The 24928-nt window shown below is 47.4% G+C and overlaps 1 protein-coding gene across 1 annotated transcript; it reads left to right on the top strand.

Moving 5' to 3' along the window:
- Positions 1 to 576: 576 nt before the first annotated feature.
- Positions 577 to 24661, top strand: LOC122542688 (uncharacterized). The gene is made up of 6 exons (XM_087984027.1): positions 577 to 918; positions 5339 to 5385; positions 10192 to 10285; positions 11363 to 11431; positions 12907 to 13766; positions 20136 to 24661. The coding sequence occupies exons 1-6, from the start codon at positions 873 to 875 to the stop codon at positions 20217 to 20219; spliced, it is 1200 nt and encodes a 399-aa protein (XP_087840153.1). The 5' UTR covers positions 577 to 872; the 3' UTR covers positions 20220 to 24661.
- Positions 24662 to 24928: the final 267 nt, after the last annotated feature.

Here is a 24928-nt window from a genome sequence, read left to right on the forward strand (position 1 = left end):
CCCCTAACAAGAGGGAAATGAAACAAGAACAGAAATAGCTGGAAAAGCTCAGCAGGTCTGGCAGCATCTGTGGAGAGAGGAATCAGTTAACATTTTGAGTCAAGTGACCCTTCCCCAGAACAGAAAGGACCTTTGTTATTTACCTTATCTATGCCCCTCATGATTTTATAAACCTCTATAAGATCACCCCTCAGCCTCCTAATCTCCAGTGAAAAATGTCCTACCCTATTTTGCCTCTTTTTGTAACTCAAACCCTCCAATCCCAGTAACACCTTTGTAAGTCCTTTTCTGCACGCTTTCCAATTTAATAATATCAGGCAAAGGAATAAAACAGCACCATTGGTGATTAGTCTGAATTTTGATATTTTCTAATCAACCAATTCGATGGTATTTACACACCCCTGGAGTTGGACTTGTACTGGGATCTCCTATCTCAGAGGTAGGGACACTATCACGGCACCACAAGTCTTTTTTTCCCTTGCAGCAGCTGGATTGGTGGATTTATGTTTAACAGCCGGGGGACAGTAAAGGGTGACTGAAAATCCCTTTAAAGGTTTGCATAGCGAGCTCCTGGAGTTAGACTGACATCACTTCCTCTGGTCTGGCTATTTAAACAAAATCCTTGTAAGGTCCCAGGCGCCTTCAGACCTTCGTTATAACAGGAGAGGACGAAGGTACCATCATTCCCCGCATCTCTTCCATCTTCCTACGCGAAAATCATTCCAAATCCTCCCGCTGATCTTCCAGATTATTTTATCTTTGTAAACTGCCTCTGACACCAAGTCCAAACCAGCTTTCCCCCTCCCTCCCCTCTTCCTAAAAAGAGAGAATTACCCCCTCAACTGCCAACTCCATCAACACCCCCGCTCAAGATGGTCTGCAAGATTTTTTTGGCCTGGATTCTGTTCTGTTCCCAGGGTAAGTTTATTGCAAACAGGAGTTTGGATTTTTAAAAAAATGTTGAAATAGTTAACTGGACTTGTCCAAAGCGAATGGTTGCTGTGATTCTGTGAGCGTGTTGTCTAATGTGCAGACATTTAGGTGTTCAGGGCTGTGTGCTCGGCTGGTTAATTTCTGGTTTGTAAAAAAGCAAGCCGTTTCTGTGTAAATCCCCCAGAGCCTGGAGCCAAAGGCAGAGACAGAGAGGAACCCGCTTTCAGCACCATGGACAGCGGCAGGCGCTGGTCACCGCTCCAGAGGCTGACCAGCACAGCCTCGATTACCCTCCCACCCCCTCACCCCCCCCACCCCCCCATCACCCACTCTGTCTCACCCGCCCCCACCCCCTCATCACCCACTCTGTCTCACCCACCCCCATCCACCCATCACCCACTCTGTCTCATCCACCCCCCTGTCCACCCACTCTGTCTCACCTGCCCCCACCCCCTCATCACCCACTCTGTCTCACCCACCCCATCACCCACTCTGTCTCACTCCCCACCCCTCCATCATCCACTCTGTCTCACCCACCCCCACCCCCCATCACCCACTCTGTCTCACCCACCCCCCATCACCCACTCTGTCTCACCCACCCCTCATCACCCACTCCCATCACCCACTCTGTCTCACCCACCACCCCACCCCCTCATCACCCCCTCTGTCTCAACCCCCCCACCCCTCCGTCTCACCCCCACCCTCCATCATCCACTCTGTCTCACAAACCCCGACCTCCACATCACCCACTCTGTCTCACCCACCCCATCACCCCCTCTGTCTCACCCCCACCCTCCATCATCCACTCTGTCTCACAAACCCCGACCTCCACATCACCCACTCTGTCTCACCCACCCCATCACCCACTCTGTCTCACCCCCCCCACCCCCTATCATCCACTCTGTCTCACCCCACCCCCCCCCCCCATTATCCACTCTGTCTCACCCCCACCCCCTGTCTCCCCCACTTCTCGGTCTTCCCCACTGTGTCTTCCTTTCCCCCACCATCTATGTCCCCCTCTGTTCACCTAGCCCCGCTCCTCTGTCTCCCCCGCTTTTCCCCCACCTCCCCTGTTCTCTTTCCCCCCCCCCCCTCTCTGTTCTGCCCCCGTTTCTCCCTTCGCGGCTTCACCCCGTTTCCTCCCTCCCACCCTTTTCCTCCCGTTCCCCCACCCTTTTCCTCCCCTTCCCCCCCCTTTTCCTCCCCTTCCCCCCCTTTTCCTCCCCTTCCCCCCTTTTCCTCCCCTTCCCCCCCTTTTCCTCCCCTTCCCCCCCTTTTCCTCCCCTTCCCCCCCTTTTCCTCCCCTTCCCCCCCTTTTCCTCCCGTTCCCCCTCTCTCCCTCCTGTCTATTCTCCCCTCCCCCCCTCCTGTCTATTCTCCCCTCCCCCCCTCCTGTCTATTCTCCCCTCCCCCCCTCCTGTCTCTCTTCCCCTCTCCTGTCTCTCTCCCCCTCTCCTGTCTCTCTCCCCCTCTCCTGTCTCTCTCCCCCTCTCCTGTCTGTCCTCCCCCCCCCCCGTCTGTCCTCCCCCCCCCCCCCCGTCTGTCCTCCCCCACCCCCCCGTTTCCATCTCCATCTCCCTCTTTGTTCCAATGTATGTTTCTGTCTATGTATCTTTCTACATTCCTGTCTCCTTCCCAAGTCTCCCTATCTTTCCCTGTATTTCTCTCTCAATCTCTGTCCTTCTCTTGCCTGCCACCCCTTCTCTACCTCTGTCTGTCTTTATTTGTGTACAATTCCTTCCCTTCTCATTCGGGCAATTGGAAAGAAAATTAGAACGCATGATATGTTGAAAGGAACAAATTGTTAACTGTACCATCCCTGGTAAAGGTTGAGAAAGTAATTCATCGATGGGTGATGTCATTTAAGAGTTCAAACGCCCGCTTTATTTCCATTGCAAATTAGTTGTTTTCTTTCCCGCTTAGTGACTGACCATCTGGCGTGTGTGAGGATGGTAATAAAACATTTCCAGATCTGGCGTAGGATAGATTGAGTCGGAACTAGGTGATCTGCAGCAGTGAAACTGCAGGAGTTCTGATATTGACACATGTACCCCCAATGCCCTGTGTCTGAAACAGCTAGGGCTCCGTCTGCACAGAATGTAACAGGAAATGTATCTTTATGTAACTCAAAGCAACTCTGAGTGGAGTTGGGAGAGTCTCTTCTGAAGCAGAGTTGACTTGTCGAGATCTGGTTTGCTGTCTGCGAGTGGAGGCGTTAAAGATATCACCTCACAAGGAGTAAAAGGCCCCAGTGAGGGTAACAATGTGAATGTCAGGTGCTGTTTAGTCATACATAGTGATATGGAACAGACCAAACCCCCTCAAAATATTGAGAAGATAGCCTGCGTCCTAACTTTTTCTTATTTTAAAGGTGTTGCATTTTGGATACAATTTGATTGGTCAAATGACCAGATTTGAAGTAAATACACTTTATTCATACACTATAGTTAAAATAAAACAAGGAGAGAAGAAATCAGAATAGCCTAACTGTACTGGAAAATTGAACAGCATAATGGATTATTTAACTACTAAACAGTTACTGTTCTAATATAGTAACAACCCATAAACACAGTTTAAAAATCACACAACACCAGATTATAGTCCAACAGGTTTATTTTGGAAGCACTAGCTTTCGGAACGCTGCTCCTTCATCGGGTGGTTGTGGCACCGAAAGCTAGTGCTTCCAAAATAAACCTGTTGGACTATAACCTGGTGTTGTGTGATTTTTAACTTTGTCCAACCCAGTCCAACACCGGCACCTCCAAATCATGACTCCCAGAGACACACCTTTTTGACAAAAGACAAATGCAGTAAACTAGATTGTCTCACAAGCAATTCTCCATACCAGGACCAAAATCATCAAGAAAAATTTCTGACAAAGAACATAGAACATGGAACAGTACAGGCCTTTCGGCCCTCGATGTTGTGCCAATCTTTTATCCTACTCTAAGATCAAACTGACCTACATACCCTTCAATTTACTAATTTCTATCTGCCTATCCAAGAATCGCTTAAATGTTCCTGATATCTCTGACTCTACTACCAGTGTACCTGCCACTCTGTGTGTAAAGAACCAACCTCTGACATCTCCCCTAAACCTTCCTTCAATCACCTTAAAATTATGCCCCCTCATGATAGCTATTTCTGCCCTGGGAAAAAGTCCACATACTTCCTATAATGCAGCAACCAAAACTCTACACAATACTCCAAGTGGCCACACCAGAGTTTGTACAGCTGCAGCATGACCTTGTGGCTCTGAAACTCAATCCCTCTCTAAATAAAACCTAACACACCGTATGCCTTCTTAACAAACCTATCAACCAGGGTAGCAACTTTCAGGGATCTATGTACCTGGACACTGAGATCTCTCTGCTCATCGACACTACCAAGAATCTTACCATTAGCCCAGTACTCTGCATTCCTGGGATGTGCTGGGATAGTCTAGAGGTTACAACAAAACGAACTAGGGTTTCAGCAGCTGATGAGCTGAGACAGGGAAGGACCCGGACAGTATTACAGATGTGGAAATAAACATCTGATGTAGAATTACAGAATTGTTCCAGCTCAGAAAGAGGCCATTTGGCCCACTTTATCTGCTTCTGCTCTCCACGTAAGCAGCCAGTTGACTTCCATTCTCCCTGTACCCCTGCACATGTTCACTTCCAAACATCTCAACTGAATCTGCCTGCACCACACTCTGCATTCCATTTTCTAGCCTCTCGCTGCCTGAAAAATGGTTCATTTCCTCGTACAGCTACTGTTTCTTTCACTCATTACAGTGGCCCTCCCGTTCTCTATCCCTTTCGCAATGCCTCCCTGCCCATGCTGTAGGGCGTGAGCACTCCCTCCGCACTGCACTGGGATTGGCAACACAGATCAGATGCTTCTGTGGGGCGGCACGGTGGCTCAGTGGTTAGCACTGCTGCCTCACAGCGCCAGGGACCCGGGTTCAATTCCAGCCTCGGGCGACTGTCTGTGTGGAGTTTGCATGTTCTCCTTGTGTCTGCGTGGGTTTCCTCCGGGTGCTCCGGTTACCTCCCATAGTTCAAAGATGTGCAGGTTAGGGTGAATTTGCCATGCTAAATTGTTAGGTGCATCATTTAAAGGAAAATGGGTCTGGGTGGGTTACTCTTCAGAAGATTGCTGTGGATTTGTTGGGCCGAAGGTCCTGTTTCCACACATTATAAAGAATCTGATCTAATCTTCATCCTCCATACCCAGTCTTGAACCTCCGACCTGCTAAACTCAGGAGTTTGGGTGCTCAAACTCTCCAGGTTGGGAGGAGGAGGATGAGTGGGAAGATTTGAGTTTGTAGCTCCTACCACGATTGATCATTCTGCCTTCTGCTTTTAATCCTGAAGTCTGTAATTGCAATAATTTACTGCAGTGCTTTATTTATTTACAGTGATCTCCCGACCTCTGTCATCTGAGCTGGAGAAGGAAGATGAGAAGGTAACTGAGCTTTCCTTTGCCCTGTTTGTAAACCTCATTGTTCAGCCTGTCTTCTCTCTACTCCTGTATTTTTAACCGCTGCCGGCCAAACCTTCAGCTGTTTGGACCCCAAACTCTGGAATTCCCACCTTAAATCAGTCCCTCTCCTGTTTTAGGGAGGACTTTAAAATCAACCTCAAACAGAAATAGTTGGAAAAGCTCCGCAGATCTGTGGAGAGAAATCAGAGTTAACCTTTCAGGTCCAGTGACCCTTCCTCAGAACAGTTCTGGACCCGAAACATTAACTCTGATTTCTCTCTGCCAGACCTGCAGAGCTTTTCCAGCTATTTCTTGATGTTCTGACAGCATCTACAAGTTTTTAAAATCAGTCTGACTTGCCCCAATATCTACTCCTGTGGCTCACAGTCAGTTACTGTTTGCTAAGTGAAGCAGCTTTATTACACTGCAGCTTTCAGATCTAAACTCTACAATAACAGAAACAAGCTGCATTTATGCAGAGCCTTTAATGTAGTGGAACGTCCCAAATTGCTTCTCTATCATACAATGATCCCTCAGTGAGGGGGGCAGGGTAGGGGAGCAGCTTCCCCCCCCATCCCAGAATGAGGGGAGTAATCCTCTCTCCTCCCACCCATTCCTCAGGATTTGAGTTATAGGGAGAGGCAGGGGCTTTGTTTCCCTGGAGCGTTGATGGTTGAGGAATGACCCTTATGGAGGTTTATAAAATCATGAGGGGCATGGATAGGGTGATTAGCAAAGGTCCTTTCCCCAGGGGTGGGAGAGTCCAAAACCTGAGGGCATAGGTTTAGGGTGAGAGGGGAAAGATATAAAAGAGAACCAAGGGGCAACTTTTTCACCCAGCGGGTGGTGTGTGTATGGAATGAGCTGCCAGAGGAAGTGGGTGGAGACTGGTACATTTAAAAGGCATCTGGATGGGTGCATGAATAGGAAGGGTTTAGAGGGATATGGGGCAAATGCTGACAAATGGGACTCGATTAGGTTGGGAAACCTGGTCAGCATGGACGAGTTGGGTCTGTTTCCATGCCGTGTGACTCTGAGACCCGATAACTGATTCTGAACCACAAGAGGAGAAACTGAGAGAAATGAGGTTGATTTTAAGGAGCTCCTTCATGCAGGACAGACGGAGGGAGAGATGGACGGAGGCAGGGATGGAGACAGATTTCAGAGTGTGAGGCCCAGACAGGCAAAGTGATTAAAATCAGGGGGACGTTGGGGACACACAGAGCTCCGAGGATAATGAGGCTAAAGGAAGTTGCAGAGATGGGGAGGGGATTGTGATGACAAGGATGGCCTTGGTAAAGTAGATGGGAAAATGACTGGCACCAAGCAAGCACCTCCCCATCCTGACTCTGAAGGAAACAGCGATGTATTTCCAGGTCCAAATCCTGGAATTCCCTCCCTCAGGGCATTGTGTGGGTGTCCCTATACCACATAGAGCACAGGGGTTCAAGAAGGCAACTCAACCCCCCCGCACCTTCGGAAGGGGCAACTAGGGATGGGGAATGGCCAGTGACACTCTCATCCCACGAATGAATGAAGAAAAAAGTGGGAGAGAATTTTAAAGTTGAGACATCATTGGACCGAGAAAAAAATGGAGATGGCTAATTCACCGTTGACCTGGTCTCGACCAACACTCTCCTCAAACCCAGCACTGCCCGTGTGAGATACAGACAGGAAACATCGCAAAAGCTGAGCAGGCCCAGCATTTGGGGAGAGAGGAACCAAGTTAATGTTTCAGTTTCAAGACTCTTCATTTGATTTAAAAGCCATTGAAACCACCTGTACTGTGAGCCCTCTCTCTCTAGAGGCTGCCTGACCTGCTGAATATTTCCCAAAATTCCTGGTATTTGGTTCTGATTTCCTGCACTGTTCCCGCTCCCTCCATTGTAGTGTTGTCCCTGTGGAGGTTGGAGGTAGGGGTTGGCCTCATTTAGTGAGAACATTCCTTTGAAAAGAGTGAAGGTTCATGGGGTTGAGTCATAGAGTCATAGAGCTGTACAGCATGGAAACAGACCCTTCAGTCCAACCCGTCCATGCTGACCAGATATCCCAACCCAATCTAGTCCCACATGCCAGCACCCGGCCCATATCCCTGCAAACCCATCCTATTCATATACCCATCCAAATGCCTCTTAAATGTTGCAATTGTATCAGCCTCCACCACATCCTCTGGCAGCTCATTCCGTACACATACCACCCTCTGCGTGAAAAAGTTGCCCTTGAGTCTCTTTTATATTTTTCCCCTCTCACCATAAACCTATGCCGTCTAGTTCTGGACTCTCTGACCCCAGGGAAAAGACTTTGCCTATCTATCCTATCCATGCCCCTCTTAATTTTGTAAACCTCTATAAGGTCACCCCTCAGCCTCCGACGCTCCAGGGAAAACAGCCCCAGCCTGTTCAACCTCTCCCTGTAGCTCAAATCCTACAACCCTGGCAACCTCCTTGTAATTCTTTTCTGAACCCTTTCAAGTTTCACAACATCTTTCCGGTAGGAAGAAGACCAGAATTGCACGCAATATTCCAACAGTGGCCTAACCAATGTCCTGTACAGCCGCAACATGACCTCCCAACTCCAGCAGGATCTGAGAAAAGATGTACAGAGACCTGAGTAGGCCATTCAAGCCTGTTCCAGCACTTCGTATGATCGTGGCTGATTTTTGTGTTCCAATTCCCCTTCTCGTTCTGCTCCCCATATCCCTCAACTGCCTGAGAAATTCCTGCTCTTAGTCTTCTTCGATGGTGGAGCATCCGCAGCTCCCTGACAATTCCAAAGATTCACAGCCCTCTGACTGAAGAAGCTTCTCCTAGTCTCAGTTCATAGAATCCCTACAGTGTGGAAGCAGGCCATTCGGCCCATCAAGTCCACAATGACCCTCTGAAGAGCATCTCACAATGCTGCTATGGAGGGGGTTTCAGGATTTTGACCGAGCGACACTACCCAATGATGTCAATCATTGAATCTCTATAGTGTGGAAGCAGGCCGTTCAGCCCATTGAGTCCTCACCAAAGAGCATCCCACCCAGATCCTCCCCCTATCTTACCCCGGTAACCCTGCATTTCCCATTGCAGATCCGCCCTAACCTGCACATCTTTGTACTGTGGGAGGAAACCGGAGCACCCGGAAGAAACCCACGCAGACACGGGGAGAATGTGCAAACTCCACACAGACAGTCGCCCGAGGGTAGAATCAAACTCTGGTCCCTGCTGCTGAGAGGCAGCAGTGTTAACCACTGAGCCACTGTGCCAATCCACGAGTTGCAAATGATCAGCCCCTCATCCTATGCCCCTTGTTTGACATTCCTGGAGTGTTGTGTCCTATAAAACCATCAGAAATAGGAGCAGGAGTAGGAGTAGGCCATTTGGCCCCTTGACACTATTCTGCCATTCAGTAGGATCATGTCTGATCTGATATTCCTCATACCCACTTCCCTGCCCTTTCCCTGTAACCCTTGATTTCTCTGACTGATCGAGAATCTGTCTGTCCTTTCAGTATTCACGTGGTCAAATATCTTCAGAATCTTTTCATATTAGAATGAGATCTTCTCATTCTGCAGAAAATTGGCACTCAAACTTCCTCAAGCCCAGGCACCAAACTAGTGAACCTTCGATGTGCTCTCTCCAACACAAGTAAATCCTTCCCTCAAAAACAGAGACCAAACATTTTGCACAGTATTCCAGTCTCCCCAAATCCCGGAGAAAGGGTAACACTGGATTAGGGTTTAGATAGGAATTTGGAAGAAGTTGATGAGATAACCAGTTGAGAGATCTACTGATGGAGTCTAGGATAAAGGGGTCAAAGCCTAGACATCAGAGCATAATAGTTCAGGAGAGACATCAAAAAACACTTCTCCAGCGACAGAGTGGAAATCTCTCATTTATGTTGGCATTTTATTTCTAATGAGCTAGGAACCAACTGCTTGTGAGGATATTTTTTGGGGGACCACATTTCAGTATCACATTGTAGTCTTGGAGTCACACAGCATGGAAACAGACCCTTCGGCCCACCAGTCCATGCTGACCATAATCCCCAAACTAAACCAGGCCCACCTGCCTGCTCCTGGCCCATATCCCTCCAATCCTTTCCTATTCACGTACTTATCCAAATGTCTTTTAAATGTTATAATTACACCCACATCCACCACTTACTCAGGATGTTCATTTCTCACAAGAACCACCCTCTGTGTAAAAACGTTTGCCCTTCGTGTCTTTTTTTGAAAACCCTCTCTCTCCCCAACTTGAAAATGTGCTCCCTAGTCTTGAAATCCCCCATCCTTGGGAAAAGACAACTCTATCCATATCCGTCATTATTTTATAAACCTCTGTCAGGTCACCCCTCAAACTTCCTGCGCTCCAGTGAAAAATGTCCCAACCTCCCTTTATAACTCAAACCTTCCTTACTCAGCAAATCCTGGTAAATCTCTTCTGAAGCTTCTCCAGCTTAATAATATCCTTCCTGTAGCTGGTGTGACTGGAGCACTGTATCAGTCTACCAGCCACGTGGAGGAGTGCAGCAAGAAGCACACTCGGTTAATCTAGTTTTGGGAAAACTAGCCTAGTTTTGAACCTAGAAAAATTATTTCCACTGTTCCAAATAAATCAACAGATGTTACCTCAATTAATCTTTTAAGTTTCACGGACGTTTGCACAAAAGGTATGAAGCAAAGGCAGGTAAATTGTGATCAGAACAAAGTGAGTTGCAGACCAGTCTTGAGGGGCTGAATGGCCTCCTGCAGTTTCTTGTTGATGTGATTTAAATGGCTGTGTGTACCTTTGTCTCCCTCTGCAGGTGACCAGGTGTATTGTTGAAGTGATTTCAGATACACTTTCCAAACCCAACCCATTGCCAGTCAGCAGTGAATGCAACAAGGTCCTCAAAGAAGGTTGAACGGCTGCAAATACATTCTTCCTGTGTCTTTGCCTTTACTTTCCTCTCCCCAATCTATTTTCTTTGTTGAATATGACAACTTGTTTCTTCTAAGATATCAATGCTCCTTCTCTGACTGAATCCTGTATCTGTCTCTCACTTTGTGCTCTTTCTCTGATCTCTCTGAGTCTCATCATTTCCATCTCTCCCTCTCTGTTACGATTTCTTTCCCTAGTTCCATCTGTTTTTCTCCTCTCTCCTCATTCCTTTGTGTCTATCTTTCAGTTTCTGACTGTCTTTCTCTCCCACTGTCTCCTTCAGTAACTCACTCTCTTTCTTATTCCCTGTTTTTCTCTGTCTCTCCAACTCTCTTTATCACCCTTGTTCTGTCTCAGTCAGTGCTTTGCTTTTTCCTCTGTCTCCCCTTATTCCTCACTCCTCTCTTTCTCAGAATCTCTCCAACTCCCTCTCCATTTCCCTTTGAGAGATCTCTCTCTATCCTACTCTCTCTCTATCCTACTCTCTCTCTATCCTTCTCTCTCTCTGTCCTTCTCTCTCTCTGTCCTTCTCTCTCTCTGTCCTTCTCTCTCTCTGTCCTTCTCTCTCTCTGTCCTTCTCTCTCTCTGTCCTTCTCTCTCTCTGTCCTTCTCTCTCTCTGTCCTTCTCTCTCTCTGTCCTTCTCTCTCTCTGTCCTTCTCTCTCTCTGTCCTTCTCTCTCTCTGTCCTTTTCTCTCTCTGTCCTTCTCTCTCTCTGTCCTTTTCTCTCTCTCTCTCTCTGTCCTTTTCTCTTTCTCTCTCTCTCTGGCCTTTTCTCTTTCTCTCTCTCTCTGGCCTTTTCTCTTTCTCTCTCTCTCTGGCCTTTTCTCTTTCTCTCTCTCTCTGGCCTTTTCTCTCTCTGTCCTTTTCTCTCTCTCTATCCTTCTCTCTCTCGCTTTCTGACTCTTTCTATCTGTCCTTGCACCTGTTTTCACTGCATTCCCATGTAATTTCCTTTTGACTGTATTTTTATGATTTACCTGAACTTTTCTCAGTTTGGTGTTGTTTGGATATGAACCTGCTGTGAGTAACTCTGACCTTTAATGTCCCTCGGTAGATGAAAGGATTCTGGCCATGGTGCGTCATCAGAACCTTCTGAAAGAGCTGGAGGAGCTGACACATCACGGTACAGTAGCTTCAACTGTTCACCGTGTACAATAAAGATCACAGAGTGGATTGCAATAATGTTTTTGGCCTGGCAATTTTGATTTGCAAGTCATTAAGTAAAAACAAGTGTTCAGTCATCAGTTTTGGATCTTGCACTCTTGGACAGAATTCCAAGCATATCACATCTCAAAGGGAACAACACCTAACCCTGTGGGAGAAGAGGCTGCAGGTTGCTGCTTCAGTGTTCTAGCATCTGTCCTGCTGAGTGCAGGACGGAAAGATCGCTCTCTCTCTCTAACTCTTTCTCTATCTGTGTGTCCGTGCATCTCTGTGTGTGCCTCTTTCTCTGTGTGTGTGTGTGTATGTCTCTCTGTCTCTGTGTGTGTGTGTCTCTCTCCCCTTCTCTCTGTCTCTCTCTCTCTCTGTGTCTCTGTGTGTGTGTCTCTCTCTCTCTCTCCCCTTCTCTCTGTCTGTCTGTGTGTGTCTCTCTCTCTCTCTCTCTCTGTCTCTCTCTCTCTCTGTGTCTCTCTCTCTCTCTCTGTCTCTCTCTCTCTTTCTCTGTGTCTCTCTTTGTCTGTCTGCCTGTCTCTCTCTCTCTCTCAGTCTCTGTGAGTATGTATATCTATCCTTATTAGTCTGTTTTTCTATCATTCAACTCCCTGTCTCTCTTTCTCCCTCCCTGCCTCAGAGTCTCACTGTCTCTATGCCTGTTTCTGTCAGTCACTTTCTGCCTGTTTCTTTCTTTCTCTCTCTCAAACAAAAGCAGAACTTGCTGGAAAAGCTCAACAGGTTTGGCAGCATCTGTGAAGAGAAATGGGAGAGTTAACATTTCGGAAGTAGTGAGGAAGGATCACTGGACCTGAAACATTAACTCTGATATCTGCAGTTCTTTCAATCTGTCTCTGTCTGTCTGTCACTGTCTCTCTCTCTCTCTCTCTCAATTTTTGTATCTTCCTTGTCTCTTAACAGTCTCTTTCCCTCTGTGTGTTTCGTGCTCTCTTTCTCTGTCTGCCTCTCTTTGTTTGACTCTATTTTTCTGTCTGTGTCTCTATCTCTCTACCATTACTTCTCCAAGTCTGTGTCTTTTTCTGTTCTCTATGTCCTCTGTCTTTCTCTCTCTCTCTCTCTCTCTGTCTGTCAGTTGCTGTTAATCTTGTCAAAAGCCTTTGATTTCAGGCATCAGTTACATTATAAAACATGATCCTGGTTCCAATCGATTAAGAGTCTGAACATGACTCAGCAATGGCAAATGCTGTCTAACTGACCTTGAGATGGACAGTCCAATGAGCAAATGAGACTTGTTGAATTTAATTTCACAACTTCCCTTGACGGGAATTGAACTCAGTGTTGCTAATTCCTAACCATATCTGCTAGACTAATAAACCTGTATCAGTTCTTCGGAATACAGAATTCTTGAATCGTTAACTCTTACCAACTCTAATAAAGATCTTCCGCATTGAATGTTCTTCAACTCTTAATTCTCTCCATTTGCAGAGGTGACCAGAGAAGGTGCCACCAAGAAAAGTGACAAAAAATGGAACTACCCGGAGGAAGACAGCATTGAATGGAGAGAAGAGGAACGCATGAACAGGCCACAGATGTTGGACAAGAAAGGATTAAGTGCTGAGAGGAGGGATGATGTCAGTCACCGAGAATGGACCGATGCTAAGAAGGATGTCCCTTTAAAGAGAGAGGAAGATCTGGGGGAATATGAAGAAAGTGAAGAAGACCTGAAGGAGCAGCATGATTATAAAATTGGCAAAGATGACACCAAAGTAGTCCTCCACGAAAGCGAGGAAGAGCTGAGTGAGGACGAAAAGCAAAGTCCTGAGAAGAGGCACCGAGAATCCTCTGAGGAGGAGGATCGCTCGTCCAGGGAAGACAAGCAGGAGGACCGCGATATCCTCCAGATAGACGAGCTAATTGAGAAGATTGCCAGGGAGGAACTGGAAGAGGAAGATGGAAAGCGAGCTGATGAGAAGAAGCATCACGTCAAAGAGTACAGCTCGGAGGAGGAAGAGGAGGACTATAGGAAGAGGAGTGAGGAAGCTCCGGCCCATGTGACGAAGCGAGTGGAGGAAAATGCCAGCGATGAAGAAACTGATCAGTTTGAAACTGAGGAAAAGGGAGTCAAGGTCTTCGATTCCAAGAGCCATCTGCATGAGACTGATGACAAACGTTCCCTAGAGAAGAAAGCACAGGATGAAAAGAGACACCATTTTCTGGAAGAAGGTATGGGTTTGAAGAGGCATGATGATGAGCTTGATTACCTGGAGGAGAGGCATCATGGTATTGCAGACAGTGAAGAGGTGGAGGAAGACGAGAGGGAGGAGGAAAGGAAACTGAACTATGAGGTTAGTGTCGAATTTTATTCATTTCTCCTGAATTTTGAGGTGAGTGAGACAGTAACTGTTACTCTTCATTCCTCATGGAAAAAACAGGTCCTTGTAATTCTAAGTGACTCTCTAACATTGATACCCGCACCTGCCTAGGTACAAGAGGAGGCCATTCAGCCCTTCTATTATTCAGTTAAAACATTCCCCAAATCAGCTACTCACCTTAATTCCATATTTCTTAATACCCTTGACTGTGAAAAACCTATCAATCCCAGTTTTTAAAATTTTCAATTGACCCCAAAGTCTCCAGGTTCTCTACCACTATTCCCCACATTTGGATGAAGCATTGTTTCCTTACATTGACCCCCAAAGGTTCTGGCTTCGATTTTAAGGTGAGATCTCTCTTTGTTCTTCTCCCCTCCAGCCACAGGAGGCGCTGTCTGGAGTCATAGTCATTCAGCATTGAAACAGACCCTTCGACCCAACTCATCCATGCTGACCAGGATTCCCAAACTAAACTATTCCCACTTGCCTGTGTTTGGCCCATATCCGTCTAAATCTTTCCTATCCGTGTACCTGTCCAAATGCTTTACAATTCCTTGAATGATGATTAAGGAGTGATATAACGAAAGAGTTTAAGAAGACTCAGGAGGTGATAATATACAGCGAGAGCATGGTGGATTGTACAGACATTGGTGAGGCCACTTTTAGAGTACTGTGTACAGTTCTGGTCATCCCTGCTATAGGAAGGATACTATTCAATTGGAAAGGGTTCAGAAAGATTCAGTTGTAAGGAGAGGCTTGGGGCTGTTTTCCCTGGAGCATCGGACGCTGAGGAGCAACCTTATAGAGGTTTATAAAATCATGAGGAACGTGGATAGGATAAATAGGCAAAGTCTTTTCCCTGGGTGGGGGAGTCCAGTACTAGAGGGCATAGATTTAAGGTGAGAGGGGAAAGGGACCTTGGCAACGTTTTCACACAGAGGGTGGTGCGTGTACGGAATAATCTGCCAGAGGAAGTGGTGGATGCTGGTACAATTAAATTTAAAAGACATCTGGATGGGTATATGAATAGGAAGGGTTTCGAGGGGTATGGGCCAAGTGCTGGCAAATAGATTAGGTTAGGATATCTGGTTGGCATGGACGTGTTTTTAGATTACATTACAGCGTGGAAACAGGCCCTTTGGCCCAACAAGTCCACACCGACCCGCCGAAGCGCAACCCGCCCATGCCCCTACATTTACCCCTTACTTAACACTACGGGCAATTTAGCATGGCCAATTCACCTGACCTGCACATCTTTGGACTGTGGGAGGAAACCGGAGCACCCGGAGGAAACCCACGCAGACACGGGGAGAACGTGCAAACTCCACACAGTCAGTCGCCTGAGGCGGGAATTGAACCCGGGTCTCAGGCGCTGTGAGGCAGCAGTGCTAACCACTGTGCCACCGTGCCGCCCACCGTGTTGTACCAAAGGGTCTGTTTTCATGCTGTACATTTCCGTCTGTATGACTCCAGGTTTCATTCCGAGCATGGATTAAGGATTGGCAAACAGACTGGAAGAAGAGAGTCAGGATAAGGAAGGGAATCTTTCCCATGTTGGCAGGCTGTGACTCATCGGTTACCACAAGCATCTGGACCTATCATACTATCACACCCAATTAGCATATTTCATCTTCTCCATAAGATATAGGAGCAGAGAGAAGCCATTCAGCCCATCGAGTCTCTCCACCATTCAGTGAGATCATAGCTGACCTGATCATCCTCGACCCCTTTTCTGTCTTTCCCCCCATTACCCTCTTCTGCTTAAAAATCTATCTCAGCCTTGGATAGGCTTAATCACCAACTTCATACTCCCTCTGCAGTAAGGAATTCCACAGTTTCACTCTGAGAGAACAAAGTCCTCCTCCTCCGTACCTTAAATGTACAACTCCTTACCCTCTGGTCCTAGACTTTCCCACAAGGGGGAACAACCTCTCTACGTCTGCCCCCGTCAAATCCCCTTCTATGTTCCAATCAGGTGCCCCCCCCACTCAATCTTTTCCAGTGAGTTATCTCATTTCCCCTTTTGAATGCAGCAATGCTGTTCACCCCACCCACTCCCCCTGGTGGTTGAGTTCCACATACATTCCCATCATCTGTAATGTTGATTCAGTGCCAAATTGTCCCTTTCGTTTCTCTCAAAGTACTCTATGAAACTGAACCAATCAGAATCTACGCGCCAATCAAATCAGGACTGTGATTCTCAGCAGCACTGCTAATAAGGGGCAGTACTGAAATATAAAGTGGTCCCATTTCAGAAAGAATCTGTCTTTATATATCACCCTTCACATCCCTCCCACAGTACCTTCATGGCCAACAGAGTGGGTCACTGTTGTAGTGGCTCCATTTCCGAAGGAATCTGCTTCTATATGGCACCCTTCACATCCCTCCCAAAGTACTATCGTGCCTGACAAATTGGGCCACTGTATTAGTGGCCCCATTTCAGAAAGAATCTACCTTCATATATCACCCCTCACATCCCTCCCAAAGCACACTCGCCGCCAACAAAGTGGGGCACTGTTAGGAACTGTCAGTTTGCACATAGCAAGCTCCCACAAATAGCCATGGGATAGTCACCCAAAGATTCAAGTGAATAATAAATATTTGCCCAGACATACTTAACCTGCTCCTCATCAAAATAATGCAGTAAGTTGACTCACATACAACTGAGTGTGGACAACTCTCCCTTTAACATCCTATTTCAAGCAATGGGGGTGGGGGGATGATGATGTAGTGCTGATGTCACTGCATTAAAGACCCAGGTCTGTGTGGACAGGGGTTCAAATCCCACCACAGCATCTAATAGAATCTGAACACCAGTCATAAATCTGGAGCTAGAATCCAGCTTCAGTCATTAAACCCATCACCAGTTGTTGTACAAATCCTTCTGCTGCCCCCTTTAGGGAGGGAAATCTGACATCCTTACTCAGTCTGGGCCTACATAGAGTCATAGAGATGTACGGCTTGGAAACAGGCCCTTCGGTCCAACTCGTCCACGCCAACCAGATATCCCAATCTTTCTACTTCCATTGGCCCATATCCCTCTAAACCCTTCCTATTCATATACCCAAGCAGATGCTTTTTAAAATGTTGTAATTGTACCAGCCTCCACCACTTCCTCATTCCATACACGCACCATCCTCTGCGTGAAAAGGTTGCCCCTTAGGTTTCTTTTATATCTTTCACCTCTCACCCTAAACCTATGCCCTCTACTTCTGGACACCCCCATCCCAGGGAAAAGACCTTGTCTATTTACCCTATCCATGCCCCTCATGATTTTAAAAACCTCGATAAGTGTGATTCCAGATGGGGTTAACTCTTGACAGTGCAACACTCAGTTCAGGGGGCAAATGGAGCGATTGCAACAAATGTCCATGACCTCATTTGCAGCACCACATAAAACCCCTACAAGTGCGGAAGGGGGCCGTTCGGCCCATCGAGTCGGCACTGACCCTCCGAACAGCATCCCACCCAGCTCCCTACTCATCCCCATAACGACCCTAACCCCAATGGCTAATCCACCTAACTTACACACCTCTGGACTTTACGGGGCAATTTCCCATGGGCAATCCACCCAAACCTGCACATCTTTGGATCATGGGAGGAAACCGGAGCACCTGGAGGAAACCCACACAGACACGGGGAGAATGTGCAAACTCCACACAGTTGCCTGAGGGTGGAATTGAACCCAGGTCCCTGGTGCTGTGAGGCAGCAGTGCTAACCACTGAGCCACCGTGCCAAAAGGTAGCATTCCCTCCAGTTATGAGTCCTGATTAATTTTAAGTTGGAGTCTCTGAGTGGGACTTGAACCCACAACCTCTCGAGTCACCAGCAAGAGGTCTATGCAGGGAGCCCTGGGAGGTCACCTCTCCCGTGAACTTCTGATGAGAAACTAACTGAAGGAGTGTGGCATGCGACCAAAGAACTATTTCAAATCCGTTTGTACTCCACGATCCCCGGCTATTCTCCTGAGCTGCCAAATCTGTCGAGTGATTCATTGAATAATTGAGTCATTATTCTCAAAGAAGTGAGCTTCTCAGGCGCTCTGAGCACACAGTTAATCCCTCACCGTTTGCATGTTGGTTATCCACTCATCAGCAGATTACTGTGATGAGTGTTTGCCGGAGGGAAGTATTTGTGTCCTGGCTTGAGTGAGGTTTTGGATGAAGTGCAAATCAATGATAAATGATTGCAGACACACAGCAGAGTAGACAGGCTTGTTAGCTACACTGCCTGAGAATGAAAGACCACTGGTTAATATCACAAACGTACTGGTAGAGGAGGGTGTTTTGGAAATAATTAAACTGAGGGAGTCGACAACAGGTAACTTTGTGCATTGCTGGCTACTTTAACATTTATCACCCATTGTCCCTCAAGTGGTGGTGAGCCACTGCAGTCCACCTGCTGTGGGTTGACCCACAATGCCCTTAGGGAGGGAATACCAGGATTCTGACCCAGCAACACTGAAGGAATGGCAATACATTTCCAAGTCAGGATGGTGAGTGGAGGGAAACTTGCAGAGGGTGGTGTTCCCAGGTATCTGCTGCCCTTGTCCTTCCAGATGGCGGTGGGTTTGGAAGATGCCGTCTGTGGAGCCAAGGTGAATTCCTGCGTGTGCATCTTGTAAGTGGTACACTCTGCTGTGACAGGTGATGGAGGGGGTGCATGTTTGTGGATGTGGTGCCAATCAAACGGGGACTGCTTTGTCCTGGATGGTGTTGAGCTTCTTGAGTGTTGTTGGAGCTGCCCCCATCCAGGGGCAAGTGGGGAGTATTTCCCTCACACTCCTGACTTGTGCCTTGTAGATGGTGAGACAGGCTTTGGGGAGTCAGGAGGTGAGTTACTTATCGCAGTATTCCGAGCCTCTGACCTGCTTTTGTAGCCACTGTGTATTTATGTGGCTCGGTCCAGATCAGTTCTGGCTGAAATTGAGAGAAATGCCATTTAACGTTAAAAGAGAGGTATGGGTGGTTACCAACATGTGAGGTATTGAGGTGAGTCAGTGGTGCAATGCTAATATCACTGGATGATGAATCCAAATCCCTAGGTTAGTGTTCTGGCGGGAGGGGACATGAGTTCAAATCACCCCATGAAGGTGAAATTATATTTTATTCAAAATCTGGAATAACAGGTGACTGTGGGAGTGACACTGTTGATGGAAAACCCCATCTGGTTCACTAATGCCTTTTTAGGGAAGGACACTGCCATCTTTACCTGGTCTGGCCTACATGAGACTCCAGACCCACAGCAATGGGATTGACTCTTATCTGCCCTCTGGGCAATTAGGGACGGGCAATAAATGACACTTTATCTAGCCATGGCCTGCATTCCTTAAAGAATAAAGGGATAGTTATGATTATAATTGTCCAGGAAAGGTTGTGATGGAGGTGGTTAGAGGGGAAAGGACAGTCTCTCATTAAGAAATTAGCTTTCTCCTGAAATCAGCTTCTGGGGTCTTTTTTGCTTTTGCAAAGATCCAATCACGATGACCAAAGTGTGTGTCCAAAACCAGAGGGCATAGGTTTAAGGTGAGAGGGGAAAGATTTAAAAGGGACCTAAGGGGCAACTTTATCACGTAGAGGGTGGTGCGTGTATGGAATGAGCTGCCAGAGGAAGTGGTGGAGACTGGTACAATTACAGCATTTAAAAGGCATCTGGATGGGGACATGAATGGGGTTTAGAGGGATATGGACCAAGTGCTGGCAAATGGGACGAGATTAATTTGGGATATCTGGTCGGCATGGACGAGTTGGACCAAACAGTCTGTCTCCGTATTGTATGCTTCTTAGCCAATAAATTGCCTTTGAAATGTCATCCCTGGTGTAACCGAGTGTAAACAGTGAACTTTAAAGATTTCAAAGACAAGCAAAGGGGCAGTTCTCCCCAGGGTCCCAAGGCAAGTTGTCGTCCCTCCATCAATATCAACTTTGTGGTCACCGTGTTTGTGGGATCTTGCTGTGCACACATTGGGTGTGGGTGATTTCCCCCACCCCAACCCATTCCCCAAATCCCCTCTCAGCCCCTCCCCCTCCCTTCCACTCCTCCCTGCCACCAACCGGATTCATTCCTCCCATTGACCCACAGGTCGTACGCTCTACCTGTCTTCACCTATCCCCACCTCACCACCCCTTTACCTGCAGCTCCCCCCACACCCACCCCCCCAGCCCTGAAGAAGGGTTATACCCAAAATGTCGACTTCCCCTCCTCCTGAGAGGACGGCTGGAAGACGGGACTTCTTCAGAAGTATGTCAGCAGGTGTTAAGGGCTGGCGCTACAGCACAATGCAGGGCCTTCTGTCGGGGTTGCCGTGACAACCGCTCTCTCCCTTTTCTCCCTCCCTGCAGGAACGCAGGCTGAAGAGCCTCGTGGCGATCGAGAAGGAGCTGAAGAGCGTGGCGGAGAAGCTGAGGGAGATCCGGAAAGGTTAAGGTGAAGAACTGAAACCCTGCGCCTTTCTCAGTCAGTCACACGCTTCACCGGTCAACGTTCCCTCCTGTATCCCAGCGGCGATGTACTGTTATCCGTCTCCAGGCTTGCAGCTGCCAGGGTGGGGTGCAGTGGTGCATGCTGCAGTCAAACAGCCTTCTGTTCCTTGTTTACATTGGCAGTGTCACCCACTCATGAACAGGGGTTGGATTTGCAGATAAGTTAAATTTAAAAGCCACTCCTAGAATCACCAGGTAAAATTTTCCTTCCCTATAGGACATTAGTGACCCCCAGACGGGCTCTGGCCCCAACAATTATGAGCCCAGGTGTTTTGTTTTTACCTGAATTCAAATTCTACGGCCTGCCCATGATAGGGTTCAAATCCAGTCCCCCTAGGATGTTACTGGGGTCTCTAGACTCCTGGAGATGTACAGCACAGAAACAGACCCTTTGGTCCAACTCGTTCGTGCTGACCGGAAGTCCTAAATTAATCTCGTCACATTTGGCCCATATCCCTCTGAACCCTTCCTATTCATGTACCCATCCAAATGCCTTTTAAATGTTGTAATTGTACCAGCCTCCACCACTTCCACTGGCAGCTCATTCCACACACACACCACCCTCTGAGTGAAAAGGTTGCCCCTTGGGTCGCTTTTGTATCTTTCCCCTCTCACCCTAAACCTATGGACTCCCCTACCCCAGGGAAAAGACTTTGTCTATTTACTCTATCCATGCCCCCTCATGATTTTATAAACCTCTATAGGATCACTCCTTAGCAGAGGTGGGGGTGTAGCACGGTGGCTCAGTGGTTAGCACTGCTGCTTCACAGCACCAGGGACCCGGGTTCGATTCCAGCCTCGGGTGACTGTCTGTGTGGAGTTTGCACATTCTCCCCGTGTCTGCGTGGGTTTCCTCCGGGTGCTCCAGTTTCCTCCCATAATCCAAAGATGTGCAGGGTCAGGTGGATTGGCCGTGCTAAATTGCCCCATAGTGTTAGGTGCTTTAGTCAGAGGGGAATGGATCTGGGTGGGTTACTCTTCAGAAGATCAGTGTGGACTTATTTGGCCAAATGGGAATCTAATCTAATCAGACTCTGACACGCCAGGGAACATAGCCCCAGCCTCTCCCTTTCGCTCAAACCCTCTGACTCCGGTGATAATACAGATGTCCTGCCCTCCTGTCCAAGAGGGGAATACAGCACAGGCTGAGGGTGGGTCAAGAGATCAAGTGAAGCTGCTTGACATCTCTGGGCATTGGAAAGAATGAGAGGCGATTGCTTTGGTATGTGTGGGTTACTGGGAGACAGGCAGGAGATTGGCGCTTAGTCCTGGTGCTCATTCGGTAAGCTGGTGGGGCCAGAATGGGCTGAATGGCCTCTTTCTACCCCATTTAAAATGCAGCGATTCTGAGAGGGTGGGGTCTTTCCCCAGATGGGGGTTTGCCCTGATTGTAGTGTCGGGGGGTAGGTGGGGAGAGCCTTTCTGACTATAGGGAGAAATCTGTTTACTAAGACCATAACGAATCCTTGGGAATTGCCTACCCAGAGGGCAGTGGGTGCTCAGTTAGTGAGGGGGCTTCAAGACTGAGTTCATTTTTTCTTTAGACGTAGAGATCAGAGAGGGAAGTGTGCCAATGTTGATCATGATCTTGGGGGAGTAGCATAGAGGGGCCAAATGGCCTAATGCCCCTCCTTCCTACTGTGAAGGCATCATTAAATGAGTTTGGCTTTTGTCCTATCTGACAATTCTCTGCTAATCCACTATCTTACCATTGGAACCCTGTTGGTCCTTAACCTAATAAGGGTGTTATACTTAAATTGGGGGGCAAATGTTAACAAATTAACCCCCCCCCCCTAAAATCGTAACAATAAGGAGCACCAGAGAATGGGGTGGATCGGACAATTCATTCTGTCATCAGTGCGACCTCATCAGTCATGGGGATGTTACCTTAACAACAGAAATAACCAGCCTTCTAAATAAGGAAGACCACCAATTGATTCAAGTGTAAAAATATCAATCATCTCAGATGCAGGTCGGGGTCAATTAGTGATCCCAGGAAAGGTTAGAGTCTCTGTTAAGCTAAAGAGTGAAGTGCCGTGGGAAAATGGGGAAGACAGGAAGTCCTAATGGGCTGAACTTTGACCCTTTCGGGAGGATTTTGGGCGCTGTCCCAGAATGTCGAGATGGGTGGGAAGGGTCAACACAGCTCAAGTTATCATGATTGCAGAGGAAGACTCAAAAGATTGCTCACTGGCTCTGAAGGGGCAGATTTGAGAAATAAATTTGGATATAGAGGAACCTTGTTTATTCAGCATTCGATTAACCAAAGTTCATGGATGATCCAAACAAGATCGCAAGGTCTCGATGCGTGGCTAACTATGTTATCCGGCATCAATTATCTGGTATTTGATTAACCAAATTAAAAACTCCCCTCCCGTGTCCTTCAGAAAGTCAAGGATCTTCTGTACATGTATTATTTATAAACATCAATCACACTGTCCCGAATGAGTGGAATGTAAATCATAAACCCTTATTGCCAGGAAACTTGATTATTAACCACTTCCTTCTTTATCGAGTTAGATGTAGGTGGGATGTTTCCTCAGTTGGGAAGGAGAAGGTGTCTAGAACAAGGGAACACGGTTGGCATAAGGGGGTCAGCCATTTTGGATTCAGAGGAGGAGGAATTTCTTCCCTCAGAGAATGTTGGGCCTTTGGAATCAGAGAGCTCAGTTATTGAGCACATTTGAGAGAGAATTCTCAATGGCTGGATATCAAGGGGTGTGGATCTGTATCTTGCAATGGGCCGAATGGTCCATTTCTATTCCTAATTTCTGTTCCTACAGGAGGAGGAAACTATAGGGCAAGGTTTAAGATGAGAGGGAGGAAAGATTTGAATAGGAACCTGAGGGGTAATTTTTTTCACGCTGAGGGTGGTACAGGTATGGAATGAGCTGCCAGAAGAAGGGGTGGAGGCTGTTACAAGTATGTTTAAAAGGCATCTGGATGGATACATGAATAGGAAGGGTTTAGAGGGATATCGGCCAAATAGTGGCAAATGCGACTAGGTCAGATCGGGATGTCTGTTTGGCACGATTGAGTCTGTTTCTGTGCTGTATGACCCTATGAGACAGGGGCGTAAAGATTCACAGGTCATGTTGGATAGCAGACCAGGCTTGAGGGGGCTAAATGGCCTCCTCCTAGTCTTATTTCCTCAGGCCTGCTGATGGGCAGGTACAAATTGATTTCCTTTCCCCTCAATTCCAAGAATCAATGCCAGCCTGTTAGTCCCTGCTTTGCGATCCAGTGTATCCACCTCAATCACTTCCTTTGACTAGAAAGGTTGACTTGTACTCCTGGCAGGCGCTGTGTTTGACCCCAGCAATGTAGTCAGACAATTTTCAGCTCTCTGCTGCTGTCCATGAGCTGTCAGGAACACCGTGATTCAGTGTCATGGGCATCTGCAGAGCTGCAGAGTCAAGTTATAAACCTGCTTTCAGTTCCTTGTCATTTGAAAGTGAGGGCTAGGCCTTTAAGGTACCCAGTGCTACCAACCTCTACCCAAAAGCAGGACTGAAGACGAGAAGGGAGGGCTCACATTCTAGATTTTATTTTTCTCACAGAACACAATAATAGTAGCCTACAGTCCCCAAGAACCTCAGCGGTTCATGAAAGCAGCTCACTACCACTTTCTCCAGGGCAATTTGGGATGGGCAAATAAATTCTGGCCTAGCCAGCAACACAAACAGGGCAAATTAGAAACAAAAACTCCAAACACGGCGACAGATCTTGAGAGGGGGAAGGGAAGTCAACTTCAACTTTGAAAGGAATAAAATTGACGCCTCGGCCTCTTGTGTCAGGTTCTAGAAGGCTCCGGAGAGAGAGAGAGAGAGAGAGAGACAGCCAGCCCCATTCTGAAACAAGATTGGTAACTGGCCCAGAAAACGGGCCACTATCCATTTGATTGACCCAGTTTGCGCACATTGCCATGGAAACCCAACAGAGGCCTACAATTGCAGGCTTCACAGTGGATTGACCCAGAGCTGGTTATGGTAATGTAACAATGGAGGGCAACAGTGTGCAGTGAGCGATCCTTTATTTGCCCAGTGAACTGAGAGGAAATGAGATCTTAGATGTCCAAACACACACACACACCCCCAACAAAAGACCCCAGACTTCATTGCGTGAGTGACATTGCCATTCTGACTGTTATATTCTCCTTTCCCTATAAATCCAACCTGTCCTTGTTAATTATTAGGCCGTTTCTTTCTGTTCCTTTGAATACTTTTAGTTTTTTTTGCCATCGTGAAGATCATAGTTTGTATTCCCAAAGGTGCCTGAGGTGAGTCTGTCTCGCAGTCACTGGCACAGTTTGGTTCACTGTCATCATCATCGCACAATGGGTACACAATCCATCAATGTGTGAGATAATAAATTGTTTGACATTACTGCCGTGTCTCCGTGTTCAATCACTTCCTTTAACAGAACTGCTGAAGAGAGAGAAACTTTCCATTTCATCAGGACACATTTGCAAGAATGCCAAATTTCAAGCAGTCACGAAAAGGATTGGGAAGTTGCTTCTGATTGGCTGAGACAACAATTGGAAATGTCCCCAGTAAGGAAGAGGCGACCTGTTGTGGTGCAGTGGTATTGTCCCTACCTTTGAGCTAGCCGACCTGGGTTCAAAAATATCCACAGAGGTGTGTTGTCACATG

Source organism: Chiloscyllium plagiosum, unplaced genomic scaffold (assembly GCF_037043375.1).
Source record: "Chiloscyllium plagiosum isolate Xiang-an unplaced genomic scaffold, Cpla_swu_hap1 HiC_scaffold_47, whole genome shotgun sequence".
NCBI lineage: Eukaryota > Metazoa > Chordata > Chondrichthyes > Orectolobiformes > Hemiscylliidae > Chiloscyllium > Chiloscyllium plagiosum.